The sequence below is a fragment of the Aphis gossypii genome, unplaced genomic scaffold, assembly GCF_020184175.1.
Source record: "Aphis gossypii isolate Hap1 unplaced genomic scaffold, ASM2018417v2 Contig00007, whole genome shotgun sequence".
In the NCBI taxonomy this organism is placed as follows: Eukaryota; Metazoa; Arthropoda; class Insecta; order Hemiptera; family Aphididae; genus Aphis; species Aphis gossypii.
The window spans coordinates 49740-72187 of NW_026082986.1; the positions used below are offsets into that span (position 1 = coordinate 49740).

At 27.3% G+C, this 22448-nt stretch overlaps 2 protein-coding genes across 3 annotated transcripts; one reads left to right on the forward strand and one right to left on the reverse strand.

The window, feature by feature from the left end:
* Nucleotides 1-746: 746 nt before the first annotated feature.
* Nucleotides 747-2906, reverse strand: LOC114127592 (uncharacterized). Of its 2 annotated transcripts, XR_003592689.2 has the most exons (3): nt 2549-2906; nt 1332-2459; nt 747-1007 (listed from the first exon to the last, which is right to left on the reverse strand). XR_003592689.2 is itself a non-coding variant. In XM_027991875.2 (2 exons), the coding sequence occupies exons 1-2, from the start codon at nt 2748-2750 to the stop codon at nt 1402-1404; spliced, it is 1260 nt and encodes a 419-aa protein (XP_027847676.2). In that variant the 5' UTR covers nt 2751-2906; the 3' UTR covers nt 1222-1401. The 2 variants fall into 2 exon arrangements, 1 of the variants encoding a protein (XP_027847676.2); XM_027991875.2 differs by lacking the exon at nt 747-1007 and having other exon boundaries at nt 1222-2459.
* A 6036-nt stretch (nt 2907-8942) lies between these two features.
* Nucleotides 8943-22387, forward strand: LOC114127589 (atypical protein kinase C-like). Its single transcript, XM_027991872.2, has 11 exons — nt 8943-9201; nt 10471-10630; nt 16830-16991; nt 17062-17172; nt 17234-17397; nt 18010-18244; nt 18371-18551; nt 18713-18813; nt 18880-19049; nt 19161-19276; nt 22159-22387. The coding sequence occupies exons 3-11, from the start codon at nt 16964-16966 to the stop codon at nt 22217-22219; spliced, it is 1167 nt and encodes a 388-aa protein (XP_027847673.2). The 5' UTR covers nt 8943-9201; nt 10471-10630; nt 16830-16963; the 3' UTR covers nt 22220-22387.
* The last annotated feature ends 61 nt before the right edge of the window (nt 22388-22448 follow it).

The window sequence follows — 22448 nt, forward strand, 5'->3', positions numbered from 1 at the left end:
TGTACCGAAAATTGATGTTTTCTTTTTTGTTTATTTCTTTTTCTTTTTATTAAAACAAGAGTAACGGCATCATCTTCCTCGGAGTTCATGATGTCGTTTTGAAAATGAATATAAAGTGGTGAATGGAATGGTAACGCGTGAGTGTTAAATTTAAAAACGCTCGTGGAAAAGGACCCTTATTGCCTCATTAATAAGTTAATTATTTTTTTTAAAAAAAATCCAAGATCTAATAACGACATTATAGTACTTATTATTATAGGTACTTATAATATTTATTATTATACATACCTATATGACTATATGGCTTAGCCATATAGGTATGTATAATGGCTATATAATATATAATCTTATTATGCTAGCAACACTTGAAAGGTTTAAAATATTTTTTAACATGCATATAATATACCTAAGTCAATAGATCATACAGGATATCTTAATATAGTATTATCTACATTTGCATAATATATTTTAATTAAAAAATAAAATTAGATACCTATAATATTATATATTATATAGAAAACCACTGCGACTCTTCGATGACCATTTCAACGTAATGGGTGCACGTAGGTATATTATATTATATTTTTATACTAATGTAAATATTATAGCTTTGAATAGTAGGTAATGCTATTTAATTGGTGTTCCGATAAAAAGTGTCGCTCTAGAGTTAGTCACAAAAATCGTGCCACGCTTAACAGTGGACTTGTTGAGGCTGACTTAAACAATAAGCATCATAGTGGTTTATAAGAGAGGTTTGATAATATATTTTATTAAATCAATATTATATAGACAGATTATTTTTGGTAGTTCATGTTATAGGTTATTACAGACAAATGCATACTATTTTTTTTTTGTGATAAAACATTAAAATTACTAACAAATAACTCACTGCAACCTATTTGTCTATATAACAGTATAAATAAACAAAGCTAAATTAAATAGAATATTTTCTATCGGTATGTTGCTGTGCTGATCTTTAGACTTACAATTTTGAACCATTTCAAGATCTGTAAATGAAAATAAAATTTCTGATTAGTGCGATATGCCGATATGATATAACTTTCAAAATATCCACGTATCTCACAACCAAATATTTGGTATGGAGAAATATGTAAATTAAGTTAAAAACTCTAATGTGATTTATCGACAAATATTCAAAAACCTATCTATAGAAAATAATTGTAATTCTCCTTCAGAGGATGTCAAACAAATCAAGAAGTATCAGTATTGTAGGCGTTTTATATTATATTATACCTTTATAGAAAACAATTATGTAACAGTTATTATTAAACCTGCGTCTGTCGGCTACTGAAGCGGCGCTCACTTATTACCTATAATATATAATATTATGAATATTGTATGATACAGCTGCGAGCCGTCGCCGTCTTCCAGTCGGAAGTGTCACGTCGTCAGGTCGTCGGGAATCGGCAAAACGCACGAGTCGACGGACTGGTTTAGGTCTGACAGACTGTCGCGGTCGCCGGACCGACAGCCTTCCAGTAAACTGCAGCCGTCGTCATCGAAACTCGCGACGGTCAGCGGTCGCGAACCCGTCGAGCTGATATCTTCGAGCGCCAGAGGTAGTAGCCACCGTTCGGACGTCGTGCACTCGGTCGACTCGTCCACACACTCGGCCGACTCGTCGACGCACACGCCCGGCTGTCCGACAACGACCACCGTCGCCATATTATCATCGTCGCTCAGGTGACTGTCGAGCAAGACGTCGTCGTCAGTGTCAGTCGGCCCAGTCGGGTCACAGACGGTCGTCACAACCACCGGGTCCGCGTCGTCGTCGCCCAGATGACTATCGAGCAAGTCGTCGTCAGTGTCAATCGGCCCAGTCGGGTCACAGACGGTCGTCACAACCACCGGGTCCGCGTCGTCGACGGCGGTGTGGTAATTTCGGTCGTCGTCACGCGACAGCGACGGCCGAGCGTCACAGTTCCGGCCGATCCGAGGAATCCGCGCCGGAGCCGGTCCCGGTCGAACGGGCACGGGCAGCCTGGAACCGGCGTACAGGTCCACCGGCCGATCCTGTCTCGCGGGCGGTTCGGGCCGGCCGAGACAGGGCACCGGTATCCTGGACAGCGTCGGCCGACCGGACTGCGCGACTTTCCGGTACCGACCGGACGTCGTCAGCCTCAGCGGGGACAATCGGCCGCCGTTCTGGGTTCCCCAGGCCGGCGAACATCCGTCGTTTTGACCCGGCGGTTCGCTGTTCCGGGCGGCGGCTTTACAGTCGTCATTTCCGGCGACGGTGCAACTGTTATTATTATTAATATTATTACCGTTTCCGGTGCCGGACCACTCGTCGTGATTACACCGACCGCCGCCGTGTAAATAACACGACGTGTCCGATGACCTTGGACAGACCGACGGCTGACTTGTCGGGCCGGCCGATGTTATTTTTGGGTGAGCCGCGTACGGTTCGGTGCAGAGTTGACGCTGGTCGAGAGGCTCTGGAAACGCGCAATGATGTTCACAATAATATATCACTCGATATATGTCTATACCGATGAAATCATAAGGATAATATAATGAAAAATACTTGTACTACAGTGGCTAACGAAATCCGTCTGTTTTTTAGGCGCATTCGTGACGGGGTCGTCTTGCGGGTCTTCGGCTGAACGCGATGTCTCGATCACACCATTAGCGACCTCATCAACGTTTGGATGTGATTCGAGAATGATCCGTACACGTCCGACGTATATCGTGCAATTAGTCACGTTAATGACTCGATCGTCTGACATTTTTATAACTTATTATACAATAATTACATAATTTATTTTTAAATTCGAGTTAGTAGGTAGCTGCTATATGTAATCATTATATTAGTATCTATATTTTGATATAAATTATAAATATTGTTATAATTTTGAATTGAAGTGTTTATAATGAATAATGACTTGTTGTGAAGAAACAAATTATACAAGTCCAGTTAAATTTGGCCAACGTATATAATAAATAAAAAATACTCGATTGCCCATGTTAGTAGACACTATAATAATAGATGCTGCTTCGTACATCGCAGTAATATTCTAATATTAATTAGTATTTATAAATACTTGAATTAAATATCAAACAAATGAATTCTCACAACAATCAGTCAATCCATTGTTTTAGCAATTCTAAACCATATTAAGTACTCATAATATATTATGTGTGATATATACTTTATTCATTAAACGCTCGTACTATAGGACACCTTTACTATCGTTGTTTAGAATTTAATATTTATTTTCAGTTGGACATAATTAACAGTTGACACTATATACCTATTATTATGATGACGTGCTTAATAATTATAGGTAGGTATGAAATTTAAAAATAAAACTGATAAAATATCCTCTTGCGTTGCGGTGGTAGTCAACCGTAAATAATATATTATACAAATTTATTTATTCAAATAAAAAAAAAAATATATAATTAAAAAAAAAAAGCGTGATCAAGTAGACCATTCTACTGTACATTAAGTACCTTCTGGATCACTATAATTATGTATAGAAGTGTTAAATTTAAATCCAATGATATAGGTATTGTGACATTGTATACGAAAAATGATTCTGAACAGAGAGGATTAGCCAGCTAGAATATACATTTTAAATTTGATGGTGTCGATGGTGAAAAGGTAGTTAATGTTTTAATGACCTGAATACACCAAAATCAAATCAACAAAAAATTCTATTTTAAACAACTGGTGTATGTTTCAAGTTTCTACGACAAGTAATTTTTAACTATAACAAAAAACTAAAATTATTTGATAGTAAATCGTTATTTTAGGCGTGAATTTTGGATTTCGTAAAAATTTAAAATTCAGACGCTCATAACATTTTTTCCTGTAATGACGCTTCAAGTTTTTTCTATAGCTTAGCTATTCAAAGGAAAACGTAGTGTTGAAATTTTTAACCTTGGATAAAAATACAAAAACTTTTATGAATTTTCAATTTCAAAATTACATACAAATTTTTGAAATATTGACATATTTCATAAAAACTTGAACTCATATATTATGTTTATATTTATAAATTAAATTTGAACGCTTATAAAAAAAAAAAATTGTGACTAACGAGTTTTGATTTTGATTTAACTTCAATAAGAGCTACTTATATGAAACCTTGTATTAAATTTTCAAGTTTTTTTAGGAACCCAACATTTTTTTATCGATATTTAAAAAAAATCGAAAATTTAAGTTGTCTTTAAATAGTTTAAAAAATCCAAAATATTTTGACTATAATTTAACTGTATACAGGGTAACTCTTTTATCAAACAACACTTATTAGTCCAAAAAGTATTTTTTTTTCAAATTTTTAGGTATATGTTTTTCTACAGCTGTATAATTTTTTTATTTTTTTCACTCTTATATTTAATAGTAAAAAAACTGTCAACTTTTGATTTTAAAATAGCAATCTTTATTAATAATTGCATAAATTAATAGTCATTTTTTTTTATGAATTTTCGTTAAAATAAAAATGTTCAAATTTTTAACTTTCGTTGATCCATAGGTGAGCTATAACTGCTCAAAATTGTTTCTTTTTTAGACGATTTTTAGGCGTTATACATCAGTACAAATTAACACCATCAGAACTGGGATTTTTATTTGTTAAGTCTAGTAGCAATAATAGTAATGAATTCGATATCGTCGACTCCGCGGTGTAGCGGAGAGTAATGATAATATTTGTACCTATTAACCTGCCATATCTTATTGTCAATTGTCATATAATTATAAGTAAAAGGACCAATATTATTACTATAAAAATATTAATGAGTTATAACACATTTACACTCGATAACTTCCAAACATTACCCAACTTTGAAGAGCTATATTTCATTGATAGATTAACGAAAAATGAAAATTTTTATATGATAATTCATAAAAAAAGCAGCCTAATTAATTTATGAAATTTTAAGTATAGGTTGTCATTTGAAAATCAAAAATTGATAGCGGTTTACCTAATAAATATAAGGCTGAAAATATGGAAGAGTTCTACAATTCTAAAACAGTATCGATCTTAAACTTTAAAGTTTGAAAAAAAATCAATACTTTTTGAAATAATGAGTGTTGTTTGATAAAATAATCACCTTTTATAGATAATAATACTAATATAAACATTTGACAAAAATTTCAAGTATTTACAGTGATTAGTTTTTGAGTTATAACTATTTAAAGAAAATTGATTTTGTCAAAAGCTGTTTTTGCGTTAAAATTCCCGTTTTCCGTCACTTGATTGTGATTTACCCGAACTTTTTAAAAACGGCTGGAAACTTTTTTCGTTTGACCTCTATAATGCATCAAGAGTATTCAATTGATAAATGAATTATCATATATTTAATAATACATACATTATAATGTATAATAATATAACACGCTTAAATTTTTTAATTTTTGGGTATAAGATATATTATGTGCCATTTATCGGATAATAAAAATCCTTGGACTTCAACATTACCCACAATCACATGCAATTCCCTGAATAAATATTTTTTAAACGTTAATTAAAACATAATTTATAATTAATTAAAAAAGTATAGGTTTTCATTAAATAAATCATAACATTAATAACACAATACCTATTTTTTTAAATTATAAACCTATTTATAAATTATAATCTATACAGACTAAACTGCAGCTGTTTTGAATAATCGAAACATCAAATTAATAAAATAATGATGGTAGTAACAATAAGAAATTAAATAATTATTGATTAATCATTCAAAAAGTTAATAAATGTATTAACAAATAATTATAACGCTGATTTTTTATATAGTGTTAATTAAACATTTTGGGTATGAACTATAAAGTGATAATATCCTAATTTGAATGGTATATTAACGAAACTAAATTGATATTGTGTCAATACATATAATTATTTATTTACTAATTTGTACTTTCTGGTATTTATTATAAAGTACTTTTTGAACAGCTGTAGTTTTTTTATTATGTTCTTTGATTTACTACTTTAAATCGATCTCGTCTCGACATGACGAGTAGGAAATAGCCGAATTGGTTCCCGTTTGAAAAGGGTATTTTATTAGGTTAAGCCGAATTGGTTCTCGTTTGTGTACAGTAAATTTTTAGTTTTTAATAATTGGTACAAAATATAAATGTATCTATACGGCTACACTCTATAGTCTATATTATAATATACAATAAGATGGCAATATATTTATATATTGGAAGTTTTAGTAAATTATCTATCCTAATATATTAGATTCTGAACGAAGTGATGATCAATGTATTAACTTTACTTTACAATGATATGTGTTTTTCTTTAACTCAAAAAAAGTCAAAAAATTTTGAAAATTTAACCGTATATAGATAACACTAACATAAACATTTGGTGAAAATTTCAAGTATTTACAGTGATTAGTTTTATTTAGTGATTTAGTTTTTTTTTCTTTGTGTCTGTGTACAGCATAACTAGTCGAAATAATGCTTCAATTTCAAACTTTGGGGGTGGTTTTCAATGGCAAAATGAATATCCTTGGTGCATTATAGAGGTCAAAAGTAAACATTTTCCAACAATTTTCAAAAAAATCGAGGAAAACAATAAAAAGTGACGGAAAAACGGGAATTTTTACGTAAAACCAGTTTTCGACCAAATCGATTTTTTTGTATGGTTGTAAATCAAAAACTAATCACAGTAAATACTTGAAATTTTCACCAAATATTTATGTTAGTGTTATCTATACATGGTTAAATTTTCAAATATTTTTGACTTTTTTTGAATTATCTATAGACCACTTAAATTTTCGATTTTTATGATATTTTTTTTTTCGAAAATTTAATACAAGGTTCCTTACGAGTTGTTCTTATTTATAAGCATTTATAGTTCAAATTTTAAGTAATTTTGAAATTGAAAAATCATAAAAATTTTTGTGTTTATTCAAGAGAAATATTATTAGACTGAGTCACTTTAGGATTAAAAATACAACACTAAGTTTTCCATAAGTTTTCCTTCAAGTATCTATAGAGAAAACTCGAAGCATCATTAAAGGAAAAATTTTAAGTTTGAATTTTAAATTTTTACGAAATATCGTAACGATAACGATTTATCTTCAAATGATTTTAAATATTTGTTATTATTCAAAAAGTATAAGTCGTAGATACTTGAAAATTTTACCAGTTATTTAGATTGGCATTTTCTTTACATGATTTAATTTTCAAAATATTTTGAGTTTTTTTGAGCTATTTATAAACAACTGAATTTTTTTTTGAAGTGTCGATAAAATTTTTTTGGCCCAATCAAAATACTTAAAAATTGTATACAAAGTTCCTCATATGTTATTCTTATAGTGATTAAAAAAATTATAAGAATACATAGGCACAATTTTTTTTTATTAGCATTTGAAGTTCAATTTTTGACAAAAATTTGTCAAAATCATGAATACTTGTAAATTACTTTATAGGTTTAATTCATAAAAAATTTTGCATAAGTAGCTAAAAGTTGAAAATTTAATACAAGATTTTTCATAAGTTTAACTTACAATAATTATAAAAGAACTTAAATTTTGGTGTATGGTGTATTTAGGCCCTTAAAACATAAACCACCTTTTTCATTAACTATTCGAAATGATATCCTAGGACCTAGGCTGACAAAATATCATCTTCGTTCAGAATCGTTTTGGTATACAATGATATACCTATCATTGGATTCAAATTTAACACTCCTATAATATATAATAGTGATCCACACGGCACCTAATGTTCAGCAGAGCGGTACCCACTTACCCACATTTTTATTTTATGGAGACTTTAAACAGCATTCAAACATTAAATTATATTAAATTTCGAAGTAATAATACTAGGAAACTTACTACCTAGTAAATGAAAAAAAAATAATAAACACTTGGAAAATTGTATGACTGAGTACATTAATAAGCTTAAGCGAATTGAATACTTTAAGAAAGTTTGCTATAAATTTGCAAATCAACGATTTTAAATAATTGTATTTATTATATTTTATTATTTGTATTTTGTACTTATACCTAGTAATGACTATAGTTGACTTCTAAATCAACGATTTAAAATTGCATGTATTATATCATTACTTTTAAGTTAACAGTCTTAAGCCTGTAAAATTGAGAAGGAAAATGTGAGTAATTAAACGGGAACCAATTCGGCTCAACTTATAAAATACATTTTTCAAACGGGAACTAATTCGGCACATGGGGTTAGAGCTACTCTACATGTACTCTACATGTCGACACATGTGCTTTTAAATCCTTGAGCCATGGCCATTTTTACATCTACCAGTAATTAACGAAATTATTCGGTTTTTAAAAATGTTTAAAACTATATGTATAGTAAATTAGTATACATATTGGTTTCCGTAAAATGTTTTATAATATATAGAAAAACCTCTCTATGGCGGGCTCTCTATTAGACGGTATCCTCCCTATATCTGAAAATGTCAATAGTTCCGATTCAAATAATGTAATATAATTCTACCTCCTCATAATGGAAAACCCTTTATAACGGAAAAAAATGTTGGTCCCAAGCGAATCCGTTATAGAGAGGTTTTACTGTAAATATTTAATTGTAATAAAATAAATGATATCTTTAAACTTTTAACTAAATAGTGTAAAGATAACGATTAATGTATTAGAAAAAAATAATGAAGAATGAGGTATGAACGTATGAAGTTAATATTATGTTTTTTAATTAACCTGGTTTATTCGATTTTAGACTAATATAAGACATAGGTTTTCTATAGTTGGCTTTAACGCTAATTTTCAATTTTTTATTTATATTAAAATACAATATTTCCGGTATAATGATTGTGGTAATGACGCCTTTGGAATTTATTTATTAACTTTTAGAACTATTAATATTACGCTCTACAAGGGCGACATCTATTTCACGGTTTCAATACTATAGTACAGCACCTCCTGAAACCTAATGAAATGCAACTTAACATACAAGGTTTCTTATCACAAAAAACTATTACTTAGCTCTGGTATTCTAGTCACTGTTGTTACTTGTTAGTTGTTCTTTCGAATCTTGAGTTTTGAGTATTCGCTCGCCAGTGCTGATTTTGTTTAAAGCTATTAAAGCAATATTTTTTAATTTTTTTAAACTATGATGTCTGAATCAAATGCAAAGAGAAATCTTATGAGAAATTGTACTGAACAGGGAAAAAAAATAATGATTGATTTAGTGTTGGGATTAAAATCTACATTTGATAATATGAAAGTAAATAGGTTCGTATCTAATTTGTATAAGTACCTATGTATAATTTTATTGTATTTAATGATATGATTTTTAAGTCAACTTGTATTTATGCATAAGCCATAAAACAGTAAAATGTTAGTACCTACCTATAAATCGTAAGTACTACGTTTATATAACGTGGAGTTGTTGATAGTTTAAAAATTAAATAATTTGTTCATACCATTTAAAAAACTTAAATCAATTTTAAGAATATTATTATTCTTTACATCTTAAGAGTTTTTTCTTAGTGAGTTTTTTCATTAAGTTATTATCAATCAACATAGCTTTATACAACATGAATGATAGGTACTCATACCTATGTATTTTGATTAAATTTAATATATTATATTTTAATTTCAGTATGCAGGCATTTAACAAAAATATTATAATTTAAAAATAAAATAGTTGCTATATATTATTATGGTCACATAGGTATTATATTAAATACGTTGGGAATAGTTTTCTCTATCAAGCGAGTCACTTCTCAGGCTAACAGGGTCTATTCAGACGTATAATCACTACAGAGCTTGGACCGTTGGACCTCTGCTACCACAATTTATACAGTCATTTAGACTTAGTAACTTTTGATAGTATAAACACTTAGAATATTTTTGTCAATAAACATAGAATCTAACCAAACTGTTGACATTATTCGATTTTATCCCATCAATTACCTATACATCTGGAGCTTGTTATAATTCTGTTATAACGAGTGTCTCATCTGAAATTAATTCCAATCCCCTAGTATATGCAATATGTATATTGTGTTTACATTATATTCATAATGATTAGAGTCATGGACTCCAAGATATAAAAAATTTAAAAATATGCATACCTACACTGAAGAACATGGAATGCTACATACAATTAATTATTTTCCAATTTGAAAAAAAAAATTTAATTGACAATAAAACTTTCATTTATTATACATATCTGTATTTGTTTTAAAAAATTTTCTTACAATATGATCAGATATGTAATTTTATCCATTATTAATGAAAATATTCAAAAATATGAAAAAAAAGTTTGAATAATATAACCTTTTATTGTTGTTAACTTATTTTAGAGTTAGTTACTATCATATTTATCACATTCTTCATTGACTTTTCTAAACAAATTTAAAAAAATATAGAAGGCTGTAGGTCTTCAGACCTTAATAATATAATTATCAACCAAACTTATTACAAATATTGGTTGTATTTTTTATTTTTAAAACTATAGTTAATTTTTATCTAATCGATTTTAAAACGTTTGTTTAGACTGATGCGGTTTGGAACTAAAAAAAAAAGTGAAGCTCGGTCTGATATCATCAGTCTATATAATGTGAAACAGAAATCTGGTGTCGAAATAATTGTACAGCTGAAAAATATATTTAATGGACTCAAGCTAGATGCCCGAAAAAAAAGAATTCATGAAAAGGTAAATGTGTTATTGTGTATTATTTTTATGATATTCAAATTATATTCTATATTATAGAATATTCTTAAATTATACTTACTATTTATATATAATTATACAATTCTACTTATCAGTATGTCAGCGCACTATTTCTTTTCTCTTTCTAACGCATTTGCAACACACCTAGTAAATTTGTGTTCAGGAGAACCAACATTGTATTGTTAGTTTTATTATTAATGTAAATTTATCTATTCTATAACTTAATGTTAAGAACATTAGCTGTATTTGTACATTGCTGTTTTTTTTTTTTTTTTGCAATACTTTAATATTTTTGAGTTATGACCTTATGAATACAAAAAATAATTTGTTTCATCTTTTGCATAATATAGCAAGTAGCAACAGAAGTATTAAGTATTCTTTACTTTCAGAATTACTCTGTGTTTCAATTTAGAAGAATTACCTAATTTCACCAAAAAGAGATATTTTTTATCTACAAGCCATTTACCTTCAAATTTATCTGTGTATACATTTTACAGTAATAATGAACAATGATTTATAAATCAACAATTTGTAAATCATAAAACAGATGTATAAATAATTAGTTATTTTTGTAACATAATATTTATTTATTTATATATATAGAAGGTACCTATTTTATTTTTATTTTATATTAAATATGCAATACTTTTACAAAATTGTTTATGATTAAATCATTGTTAGTGTAAACTATGTATTCAGGTTAATCTGGCACAGATACTATTGAGCTATACCCAAATCTTATGCAAATTTATTTATTTTACAAATATGCATTGTCTTAATTCATAGCAAGTGAGCTGTATTACATAATTTATAAAGAATTAAGAAAGACATTTTCTATGTATTGCCCAGGTAGTTTTTTATATTTTTATTCTTGGTTCCAAGTTAGAAATAATAGCACTAAGTTATTGTCAGTGTTGGCCTGGTCAGGGCCGCAGAGCCATGAACGCGGACGAGGCTCTGAGCTTTTATAATCATGGCAAAGAGAGGAGAAAATACACTAATTCACTACCCTAACTTACAACCTTGTTCATAGTAAATAAAGGGAAAAAAATTGAGGCCCCAGAGGAATATTGCGGCCGAGGCCTTTTTATAGGCGGACACTAGTTATTGTGTATCAGCAATTGTTGCAAAAAAAAAAAAATTGAGAGACACGTTTCTATCCCATAGTTTACTAAAATATTTAGTTGTGAGAGTGAGTGTATTATATGCATTCATAATGTAAAATAATATCTCCTCTACACTATGGATCCGTTAAAATATTTGAAGCAAAATTATAGAATCGTTGTATGTTTATACCTACTGTCTAGGTTAGGTTAGATTATAAGAGTACCTATATATATATAGGTAATAAGAAATGTAAGAATGTGACTTTAATAATTATTTTGATTTTAAATGTCAGTCTTTTTTCATGGATCGTTTTAGAAACTTAATGATACAATGTTAATGAGTATAAGTATCATTAAAATAATCTTGAAATTGAACTTAAAATGTCTATAAAAATAAATTGTGTTTTCCTTTATAATGTTTAAGTTTCAGTAATAATTAATTACATGAGAATTCTTGTATTAATTTTTTGATTGACTAAACTTTTTTATCATCATTTAAAAAAAACTGTATTTAAATTTTATAATTTTAATTATGAAATAAATTATAATTTTGATGCATTTTGTAAAAATTTAAACTTAAAACTATAATAAAAGAAAATTGTGAATATTTTTTTTTTTTTTACTTTTTAATTGGTACTAGCTGACCCTGTGCACTTTGTTGACCGTTAAAAATTTCAAACTTTTACTCTCTTATGATTATGCCAGCAGTATCTAGCCTAACCTAACCTGTGGTGGATTGTGAACCCCGCGAGATGTGTACATAAGTTTATAATTTCTAACCCTTACGTTTCAAAGTTATATCATTTTTTTTTTACTACGGTGGATAAGATACTATAATTTGCCTTCTTGTAGTTTTTATAATACACCTAATTGGTATTTGGTATAACAACCAATGTATGTGTTGACACATTCATCACTTTATTATTACAACTAATTTTTATTAAAAACCATTACCAGCAACAGTTTATAAATTATTTATTTTCAAATAAAAATAAAAAATCAATATATATATAAAGGATAGTGTATCTGAATAATAGTCAACGCAAAGCCAAACCTATTAGAGTTATCGAATTTAAATGTTGAGGATAGATTAATATTATAAATCACCATGCACTGAGAAAAGATTTTTCAAAATTTTTAATTTAAAGAGTTGAAATCGGTGAAAAATAGTTTTATTTTATTTTTATTTCTATTCAAAGATAAATTATTTATAAATTGTTACTATTGGTTTATTAAAAATTAATAATAAAACTTATTTTTACGGCAAACTTTATACTTATTACAATTATTCAAATAATTAAGTTTTTGGACTTTTCTCTTTTGATTGCTCATCTACACATCGAGTACTTGCGTTAGAAAAATAAATAATGAAAATTGGTTCAGTAGAACTTCAGATGTAACTGACATAAGAAATCTCCTCACGTTTTAATAATATATAAAGGTATGAACAACTGGTTATTACTCCACAGTCCACATATTCAATCATCAAGGATTTTACTGAAAACAAACATTTTAATTTTGGGTTAATCAAAAAATAAAATACCTATAAATAGCATCAAAATATTAAAAATATTTTAAATAACTAGTTCATGCTAATATAAAATTCAGTGAAAACTTGAAGTTCAGCAGTTATTCATTTTAAATTATCTAGAGAAAATTTTAATTGTAGAACTTTCTGTGCTTAAGTTTAATATAATTATATTATAATCTTACTTATTATTATATATTTCTATTAATTAATAGTTATTGAATCAAACAAAATATGATTACTTGTTTAACAGTAAATTGTTATTTAGATAACATATGAAATCTGATGTCACCAACATTTTAACTTGAGAAATTCATAAAAAACAATTGTACATATATACTCAACTTTTCTTAATGTATGTAAAGAAAATTTATGAAGACATTTGTATAAAAATTTTAAATCTTAAAAAGATAGCTATTAAACATTTTATGAATGTGAAACTAAAAAATAATTTGAATTTTTTGTGATTTTGATAAATTTTATGAAAAATTAAACTTTAAACCCTGCTAAATAACCTATACATTTTTAATATTTTTGAATTGTAGTAGGAACACATTGTCAACAATTTACAATTTTCAACCTTTTTGACTAAGCCTAAACATTTTTACCAACCCAATTCAAATATTACAGATGAAAAAATATAAAAAGAGGAAATAATAATAATAAATAGCTTAAAACTTCACTGAGTAAGAAAATTATAATGGAATGTTTCTAATTTCTACAATCAATATTTTGTGGATGAAAATAAACAATTTAAATGAGTTAAGGATAAATCATTGTTACACAGAGAATAACAAATTTTCTTAATAATTTGTACTCTAATCACACATTAAAATATTTTTTGACTAACTCAATGTGACAGAATTATTTTTAAATTCCCAGTATATTTATTCATGAGAAATATTTAAATCCAAGTTGATAAAATCATAGATTGTATAAATTATAGGCTGCAAATTAATTACTAATTTGAAAATTCCTGTAATTTTATATATTAATTATATTTATATTTAGATCAAAATCAGATTACCTAACTAATTTTTCAACTATATATCCAATAATTACTTTTTACTTTTTACTAAAACTTTAAAATCAGTAATTTATATTATATGAAACTTAGAGTTTCATAATTTATAATTTCAACTTAAATAAAGAAATAACGTAAATAAAGATTAACAACATTTTACCTTTGTATATGATAGATTTAAAATAGATATTTATTTATATCAAAATTATAAATCTTTCTAAATATAGTCCAATACATTTAATTTATAAATTTATATATTTTAGATTTTTAGATATTTTTCAGATTAATCAAATAAATAAATTCATTATTAAAACTAATTTGATTAAAAATTTCATAAAAAATCAAAAAATATAAATTAATGTAATCTATTATTTGCTTATTTATAAGCCACATTTTGACTAGGAGACAACTATACTGACTGAATGGACATATTTTTGAAACTAAAAGGTTCAACATGATAAATCAATTTTAAATAGCATTACATAAAAATAAAATCTGAGATAGGAGGTACTTGTAAACAGTAAATATGTTACACAATAATACAGGGCAAATTTTATTTACTTATATCCAAATATCTGTAACTTGTATAGTTGTATATCTAAGTCCTATGGATTACCATTGTTTGTCATCGCACCACCTACCTAAATTAAATATTACATCTACAATACTTATACATAGTGATTGGGTCTACTGGGGTATTCATTAAGTAATAAATAAATGTAATTCATATCAGTTTTGCTATACTCTATTTTAAGATGATAAGAGAATTTCAAAAATGCTTTTATATTTTATTAAAATATTTGGAGTTACATTTTTCCAAACAAAGCACTCGTTAAAAAAGTGTAGTAATTTCAATTACTTAATGTAGTACTACCACTGATTATATTATGTATAATATACTTTAAAAATGTACCAATTTAAGAAAATATAAAATATGCAATCAGTCAGTGGCGTAGCGATGGGGGGTTGGAGGTTCAAACCCCCCCATTGACCTTATAAACATATTGTTATTATAATGTATAGTGTATATAAATTTATAGTTTTGTTAATTTGTTATACTTATGTATAAAATGTATTATTTAATAAGTGTACAACTCGGTATATTTTAGCGCATTTACAACCGGGATAGTCGAATTGCACTTATTACCTAAAAGGAAATGGTTGAATTGCACTTGAATTGAAAAAAAGTATTTCTACAAAATTATCATTCATTTGAAGGCGTTAAACGTTTAGAAAACATTCATTTCCTTTCAACTTACTGTAGGTTTAGGAGTTAGGACTGACAATGATTTTAATTATTGGCGTGGTTAGAACGCAATATATTATATGACAAGTTTCCTTTATGTAGAATTATAAGATGTAGATTCCATTAATCGCAATTGTGGTGTTGTTAAATACAAAATTTGCAACTGATTATAAATCTAAAAAATAAACTGAAAAACGATGTTTCAACATAATTAAAAATAGATACTTATATTTTGATGCAGAATACAAGATCTTCAACTACACGGTACCAGAAAAAATAAATGATATTGAAAAATATATTAACTTTTATGCTCAAAGCGAATTACTAAGCTAAAATTTTTAATTGATGTTTGTTATTAGTTTATAACTACAAAAAAATGATCAAAAAGAAAAAAAATGTAAAAATGACAATAATTATATTTGACGATTTAAAAAATATATTTATAATATTATATTATAACATGATGTATGTATAAAACTTTCATTTTTAACCACACCAATAATTTAAATCATTGTCAGTTCTAAGCCTGTAAGTAGGAAAGGAAATGAGTGTTTTCTAAACGTTTGACCCCATCAAATGCATGATATTTTTGTGGAAATACTTTTTTAGAGCCTAAGTGCAGTTCGATCATTATTTTTTTTCAACTCAAGTGCAATTCCACTAAAATAAGTGTAAATCAACCATACCCGTTGTACCGATCTTGGGCAATATATTTTAGAGGTGAGCAAAAAAAAAGGTCATTAAACCCCCCTTCCCTTCGGGTAATTCCTGGTTACGCCTCTGCAATCGGTAGAATATTGTATTCATTTATATACTATTAGTATTGTCGACTAATTATCCTTAGATAATTTATAAATTATATAAACTATGTTTATTTGATAGAAAAAGGTCTAAGGTCATTTAATATCTGTATTCTGTATACAATAAAAGCAAGATAAGATGTGTTTTGACATTTAACTAGTTATCAACTAGTTATTAAAAAATAGTAATAATAATTAATTTTGGAAGACTTAGTGTGTATTTCTTTACCAATATGATAAGTTTGTTAGTTTTGTTCTGTATTCTTCATTTTAAACATTCATTCAATAGTTTTTAAGAAAAATATATTATATCAATATGGGAATATTTAATAGTAGTTCTAGTAAACATCAAGTACATGACAATAATGTAGTATGTAGTTATAATAGTGGTTTTAAATATTTTGTAACAATTTAAAGTGATATATAATCATAACATTTATTTATAACTATTTAATTATTATTTTTATTTTTTATCAGCGAGCATTTTGTACATTTTGTCTCGGATTAGGACGGCAAAGATTTAAATGTGTTCAATGTGAACAGCTTAATCAAAAAAAATTCATAAACTTGGTAAAAATGCTTGTGAAACTAATGATTCTTTCAGTGATGACATGGATGGAGATTCTATGACATATCAAAGTAATTTATATAAAAATATATTTTATTAAAATTATTATGTATATTTAATGAATATGGGGTTAATATTTAGGTACACTTTGCTCTGATATTGATTTGCCAGATTTTAAAGATTGTTCTGATCAAAATAATGTTATTGATCAAACAACTGATTCTGTCTCCATTGAACATCCACCAGCTAAAAGTATTATTTTAAAATAATATTATTATTATACCTATAATTTAATATTTTAATATATTTTTAGCAGATGATAAAGAAGTTAAAGTTTCTTGCCAGTATTCTATTGATGACTTTGAACTAATTAAGACTATTGGTCGTGGTAGCTTTGCTAAAGTGCTTATGGTTGAACTTAAAAAAAACCATAAAATCTATGCTATGAAAGTTATAAACAAAAAACTGATAACTGAAGTAAATAATATATTTTAATTAATAATAGTTATACATTATCGTACATGTTGAATATTGAAATAAATATATTATAATCACACACTATATTTGTTTACAATTAAGCATTGAATCCTATTATAATTTTGAATGATTTATTTTTCCTTTTTTTTGGAATTGGAATAAAAAAGGTAATATTCTATTACATTTTAACAATTTAAATGTTACCATAGTTTGATTGTTAAACAACAGCCAATCATCCAAAATGTTATGGTTTGGTGAATAATCTGGTAAGCTTATGTACAACCATACATTTTTTGTTTGTTTTCTATTTACTATTATAAATGTATAACCCACAATACATTATTTTTATTTAATTCTATTCGTGCGTTATAAATACTAATATAATTTCATCTTCAAATTCAGATTGTTTTCATGTATACCAATTTTTCTATTTAGAGAAAACAATCATTTATCTCTGTGTTTTAAAAACACTAATAAAACCTCTTTACTGTTTGATATTAGTTTAGTTTTATATATATAGATAACAACTAACAAGGTGAGATTATTATAGCATGTATAAATTATTTAATAGTTAAATAATATATAAAATATTTTATATATTTTAAATTTTAGAACAATAATTTGGTACAAACAGAGAAATATGTTTTTGAAACTGGTTCTAACTATCCATTTTTGGTTAGTCTCCATTCTTCCTTCCAAACAGATAGCCGATTATTCTTTGTAATGGAATTTGTTCATGGAGGCGACTTGATGAATTTTATGCAAAAGCGAAAACGACTGCCTGAAGAACATGCTAGATTTTATGTTGCGGAAATTGGCTTAGCGTTGAACTTTTTGCATACTAAAGGTAAAATCAGTTGTTTCCTGATCAATATTTTAATTCATTTAAATTTTATAAGTAAATAACTTCTTTTTTTTTTAACAAATAGTCTTCAACAATAACAATTTTTTTTTTTATTCTGGTATATTTCAGGTATAATATATCGAGATTTAAAATTGGAAAATGTAGTACTTGATCATGAGGGCCATATAAAATTGACAGATTATGGAATGTGTAAACAAGGAATGAAGCCTGGAGATACAACTTCTACATTCTGTGGTACTCCAAATTATATGGCTCCAGAAATTTTAAAAGAAGAAGCTTATGGATTTAGGTATACATTTTTTTAAAACAAAATTTAACATAGATAACAGATATGGTTATCAATATTTATTGATTTATTGTTGTCAAATGAAAAATATATGTTCTACGCTTGTATTTAGTATCTTATTAAATTAAATACTTAATGTGGGCTCAATTTGTTTTGTTTTTTAGTGTGGATTGGTGGGCTCTAGGAGTTGTTTTATATGAAATGTTGGTTGGCAAATGTCCATTTTCTGAAACATCAAACCTAGCTGAGGAACGTTTATTCGAAGGTAGTATAGTACAAACAATGGTTATTTTAAAACAGTTTTCTCATCATTTGAAACTTTTTTTGGTAGCCATTTTGGAAAATCATCTTCATATTCCAAGATCACTTTCTGTTGAAACTGCTTCGGTTTTAAAAGGATTTTTAAATAAAAATCCTATTGATCGTTTGGGTTGCAATAAATACACTGGTTTTCATGATGTTAAAACTCATCCATTCTTCAAATCTATTGATTGGGAAATGGTAAATTATCATAATACATAACTTCATGTTTTTTTTTTTTTTTTTTTGTTACTTTAAATCATAAAAATTACTATAACATTTTTAAAATTTTAAAAATTTATATGATTTTAGTTAGAACAAAAGCAAGTTATTCCTCTTTATAAACCGCAACTAAATTCTGATCGTGATTTTGCCAATTTCGCATCAGAATTTACAGAAGAACCTGTACATTTAACGCCTGATGATCCGTAAGTAGATTTAATATTTATCATTTATTTTATTTATCACTAAGGATAAAATTCTAATTTTTATAGACAAAAGTCTCTAAAAAAATTAATATAATATTTTATAAAAATTAATAATAATAAAATGTTATTCATATACTACAAATTAATATTATTAATTTTTGAAAACTTTAATTTTTATTTTTAACACATTGATACAACTCCAATTATCTACCAAATACATATAGGTTACAACTATTACTAAGAATAATCGAATTATTAATTTAAAATAAGTTAAATACCTTGTGAGGTAGGTAACCTAATAAACTGTTTATCTAGTCACATAGGCGTGTTTACGGGAGGGGCCGGGTGGGAACTCCCCCCCGGCAGACTGTGCCTCCATACCTCTAACCTGAGGCCCTCCAACAAAATCATGCTAAGATAAAAAAAAAAAGGCGTGTGTGTACCCTGCAGTACCTATAGATTTTGATTGATTGTAATTCTTTTAGTTACGCATTTATAATAAAAAATATTCCTAACGTTGTGAATAAAAAAATGAATGTTTCTTCATGTCTAAAAAAAAAATAGGTCTCATAGCTTAAAAATTTGTTGTGCCCCTTCGGCCACCAAAGTCTGAACAAGCCTATGTCTAGCCATACCTATAATTTGAATGTTGTTATTTTAAAAATTTACTATTGTTTTTTTTTCATTCATTGCTCATTAGAAAATCTCCTACCATTAATAAAATAATGTTTTATTTCAAAGGGTGAAGTAGGTCATTAGTACATACAGTTTTAGCAAAGCATGATATGTAAATGTTGAACAGGGATATTTTTGATGATAAGTATGTCACTTATTTAAGTATTAAAATATTATTGATTATATTATAATTGATTAAAAATATTTGTATGAATGGTGTTTTAAAAACGACCTATAAGGTTATAAATAATATTTTATTTTATAGTCTAAACTTTACCCAGAACTGATTTTAGAATGCAATAATTTCTTTCATGTGCATAATATTAACTAATAGGTAACTATGCAATGTTGGATTCTTTTAAATTCTCAAGAACACCAAAAAATGATAATAATTACTAATTATTTACGTGAACTATCAACCTGTGTGAATTCCTAATTAGTACCTATATATTGTGATAGGAGGGATAAGCATAGTAATTTGAAATTCTATAGCCCCTCTCTACTATATTACGTGCGGATGTGTGGCCCATTATATATTGTATGCAATATGCATTAATTCAAACAGTGGTCCGCGAACCCTTAGGGATCCGCACATGTACCGAAGGGGATCTGCGAACGTAAATTGAAAATACTATACACAAAAAAGAGTCGTTACCAGATAAATTGAGACGGCGGCGGCGCGATAATAAAAAACCAGGGGTTCTCCGTATTCTAATGTTACTCCATATCACATTTTTCTAAATGTTAGCATTGTCAGCCTAGTCATTTATTTTTATACATAGATAGATTATTATAATTTATACATATAGATTTTACACATTGCGAATTCGCGACTAGTTTGGTACACACCTATTGAAAAGTGCCGCCGCCGCCGCCTCAATTTATTTGACAACGAATTTTTTTTGTACTATATAGGTAGTATATATAAATACGAAAATTTTATTTTTATTAAAGGGATCAGCATTTTTACTATCTTTAAGGGGTCCGGCAGAGAAAAAGTTTGGGAAACTCTATATTAATGTATATAATAATAGTTATTAATTTATGCATTTAACAATTAATTATATAGATGTTGAAGGAAGGATGACACAGCTAAGATAAAGTTCCCCACTGCAACTCCACGATCCAACACCAAAAAAAAAATACCCACTTAAAATATGACTATATAAACTTGAGATATAAATATTATACTTTACTCCAGCGGCTCTCAAACTTTTTTTTTTTGCGTACCATTTAGGTGTATTATTAATCAGTCACGTACCACTAATGACTAAAAATAGAACGATCCAAATTGTACAATTAAATACTTTACTTTTTAGTTAAATACATTTATTTTAAATAATATGGGAGTAAAATATTACAACATAACTATTTTTATTCATTAGTTTTTTAAAATAAAATATAAATAAAATAACAAATTTTCAATGAGATCAGAACCGAATATTTATTTTTAATTTTCCGTTCTACCACCATTTGGCCTTACGCGTACCACCATGTAGTCTTTCGCGTACCACAGTTTGAGAACCGCTGCTTTACTCTAAGTCGTATTACTCACTTGATTCCAAAAATCAATTAGTAGGCAACCCATAAAAGTTTAATTGGCATTTGCCACTGAATAGCTGAAAAAAAATATTAACACATATCATATAATGTACACTATAATACTATAATTTTGGATATTAATAAAATAATAGGTTTATGGTATATTACTGTTTCTGAACCATAAGTTGCTAACATAACATAATTTTAATTTAATTATAATTAGTTGAACTAGTTAAAGGTATTAGGCCAAAGATAGACAAAATAATTTCAGGTCATTAGTAACAAAACAATTATATAAAAATTATATTAGTAGGTATTTGAAGATTTGTTAGTTCTATATTATTTATTTATGTTAAAACAAATAAACACCAAACGGGTTTTAACATTTAAAGATGCAATTGCTGTCCTTAAGTTTCAAAACACATATTAATAGTATTTATTATATATATATAATACATGTGTATAAAAGATATATTTAAAGATCACTAAAAAATTGAATATTCATTTAGGGGTACTGAAATAGCCATAGAAATAAACTGTATGGAGTATTTATTTTTATGTAAAATATTAAAGTTTCATCGGTTTGTATCACGGACTAAGATTTTGTATAAATCGAATTGTTGATTGTATTCACCATTGTTTCATTTTATTTTGAAATTTTTCAGGCAAATCATCGATCAGTCTAACTTTGAGGATTTTGATTATGTGAATCCACTTTTAATGTAAGCAGCCATTACTCGCCGCCGTCTAGGAGATGGTCTGCTGACCACCCTCTCCATCGTAACAAAATTGTATTATTAAAATAATATGAATCTGCCGACGATAACGTCATTTATTTTATAAGACTAATATTATTATTTTTAGAAATATATATACTTTATTATATATACATAATTGACGATTGTACATGTTTTTCTTTTTACCTAATTTTTTACACATGACCTTATCAGAATTT

Bases quoted from the DNA above. Each gene is read 5' to 3' on its own strand.
- LOC114127592 (XM_027991875.2), bottom strand. From the start codon at position 2,750: ATGTCAGACGATCGAGTCATTAACGTGACTAATTGCACGATATACGTC. The intron at 2,460-2,548 runs GTATTTTTCATT...GCGCGTTTCCAG, and splicing joins CGTTAGCCACTGTAGTACAA to AGCCTCTCGACCAGCGTCAA.
- LOC114127589 (XM_027991872.2), top strand. From the start codon at position 16,964: ATGGATGGAGATTCTATGACATATCAAA. The intron at 18,814-18,879 runs GTAGTATAGTAC...TTTTTTTGGTAG, and splicing joins TGAGGAACGTTTATTCGAAG to CCATTTTGGAAAATCATCTT. The intron at 19,050-19,160 runs GTAAATTATCAT...ATATGATTTTAG, and splicing joins AATCTATTGATTGGGAAATG to TTAGAACAAAAGCAAGTTAT.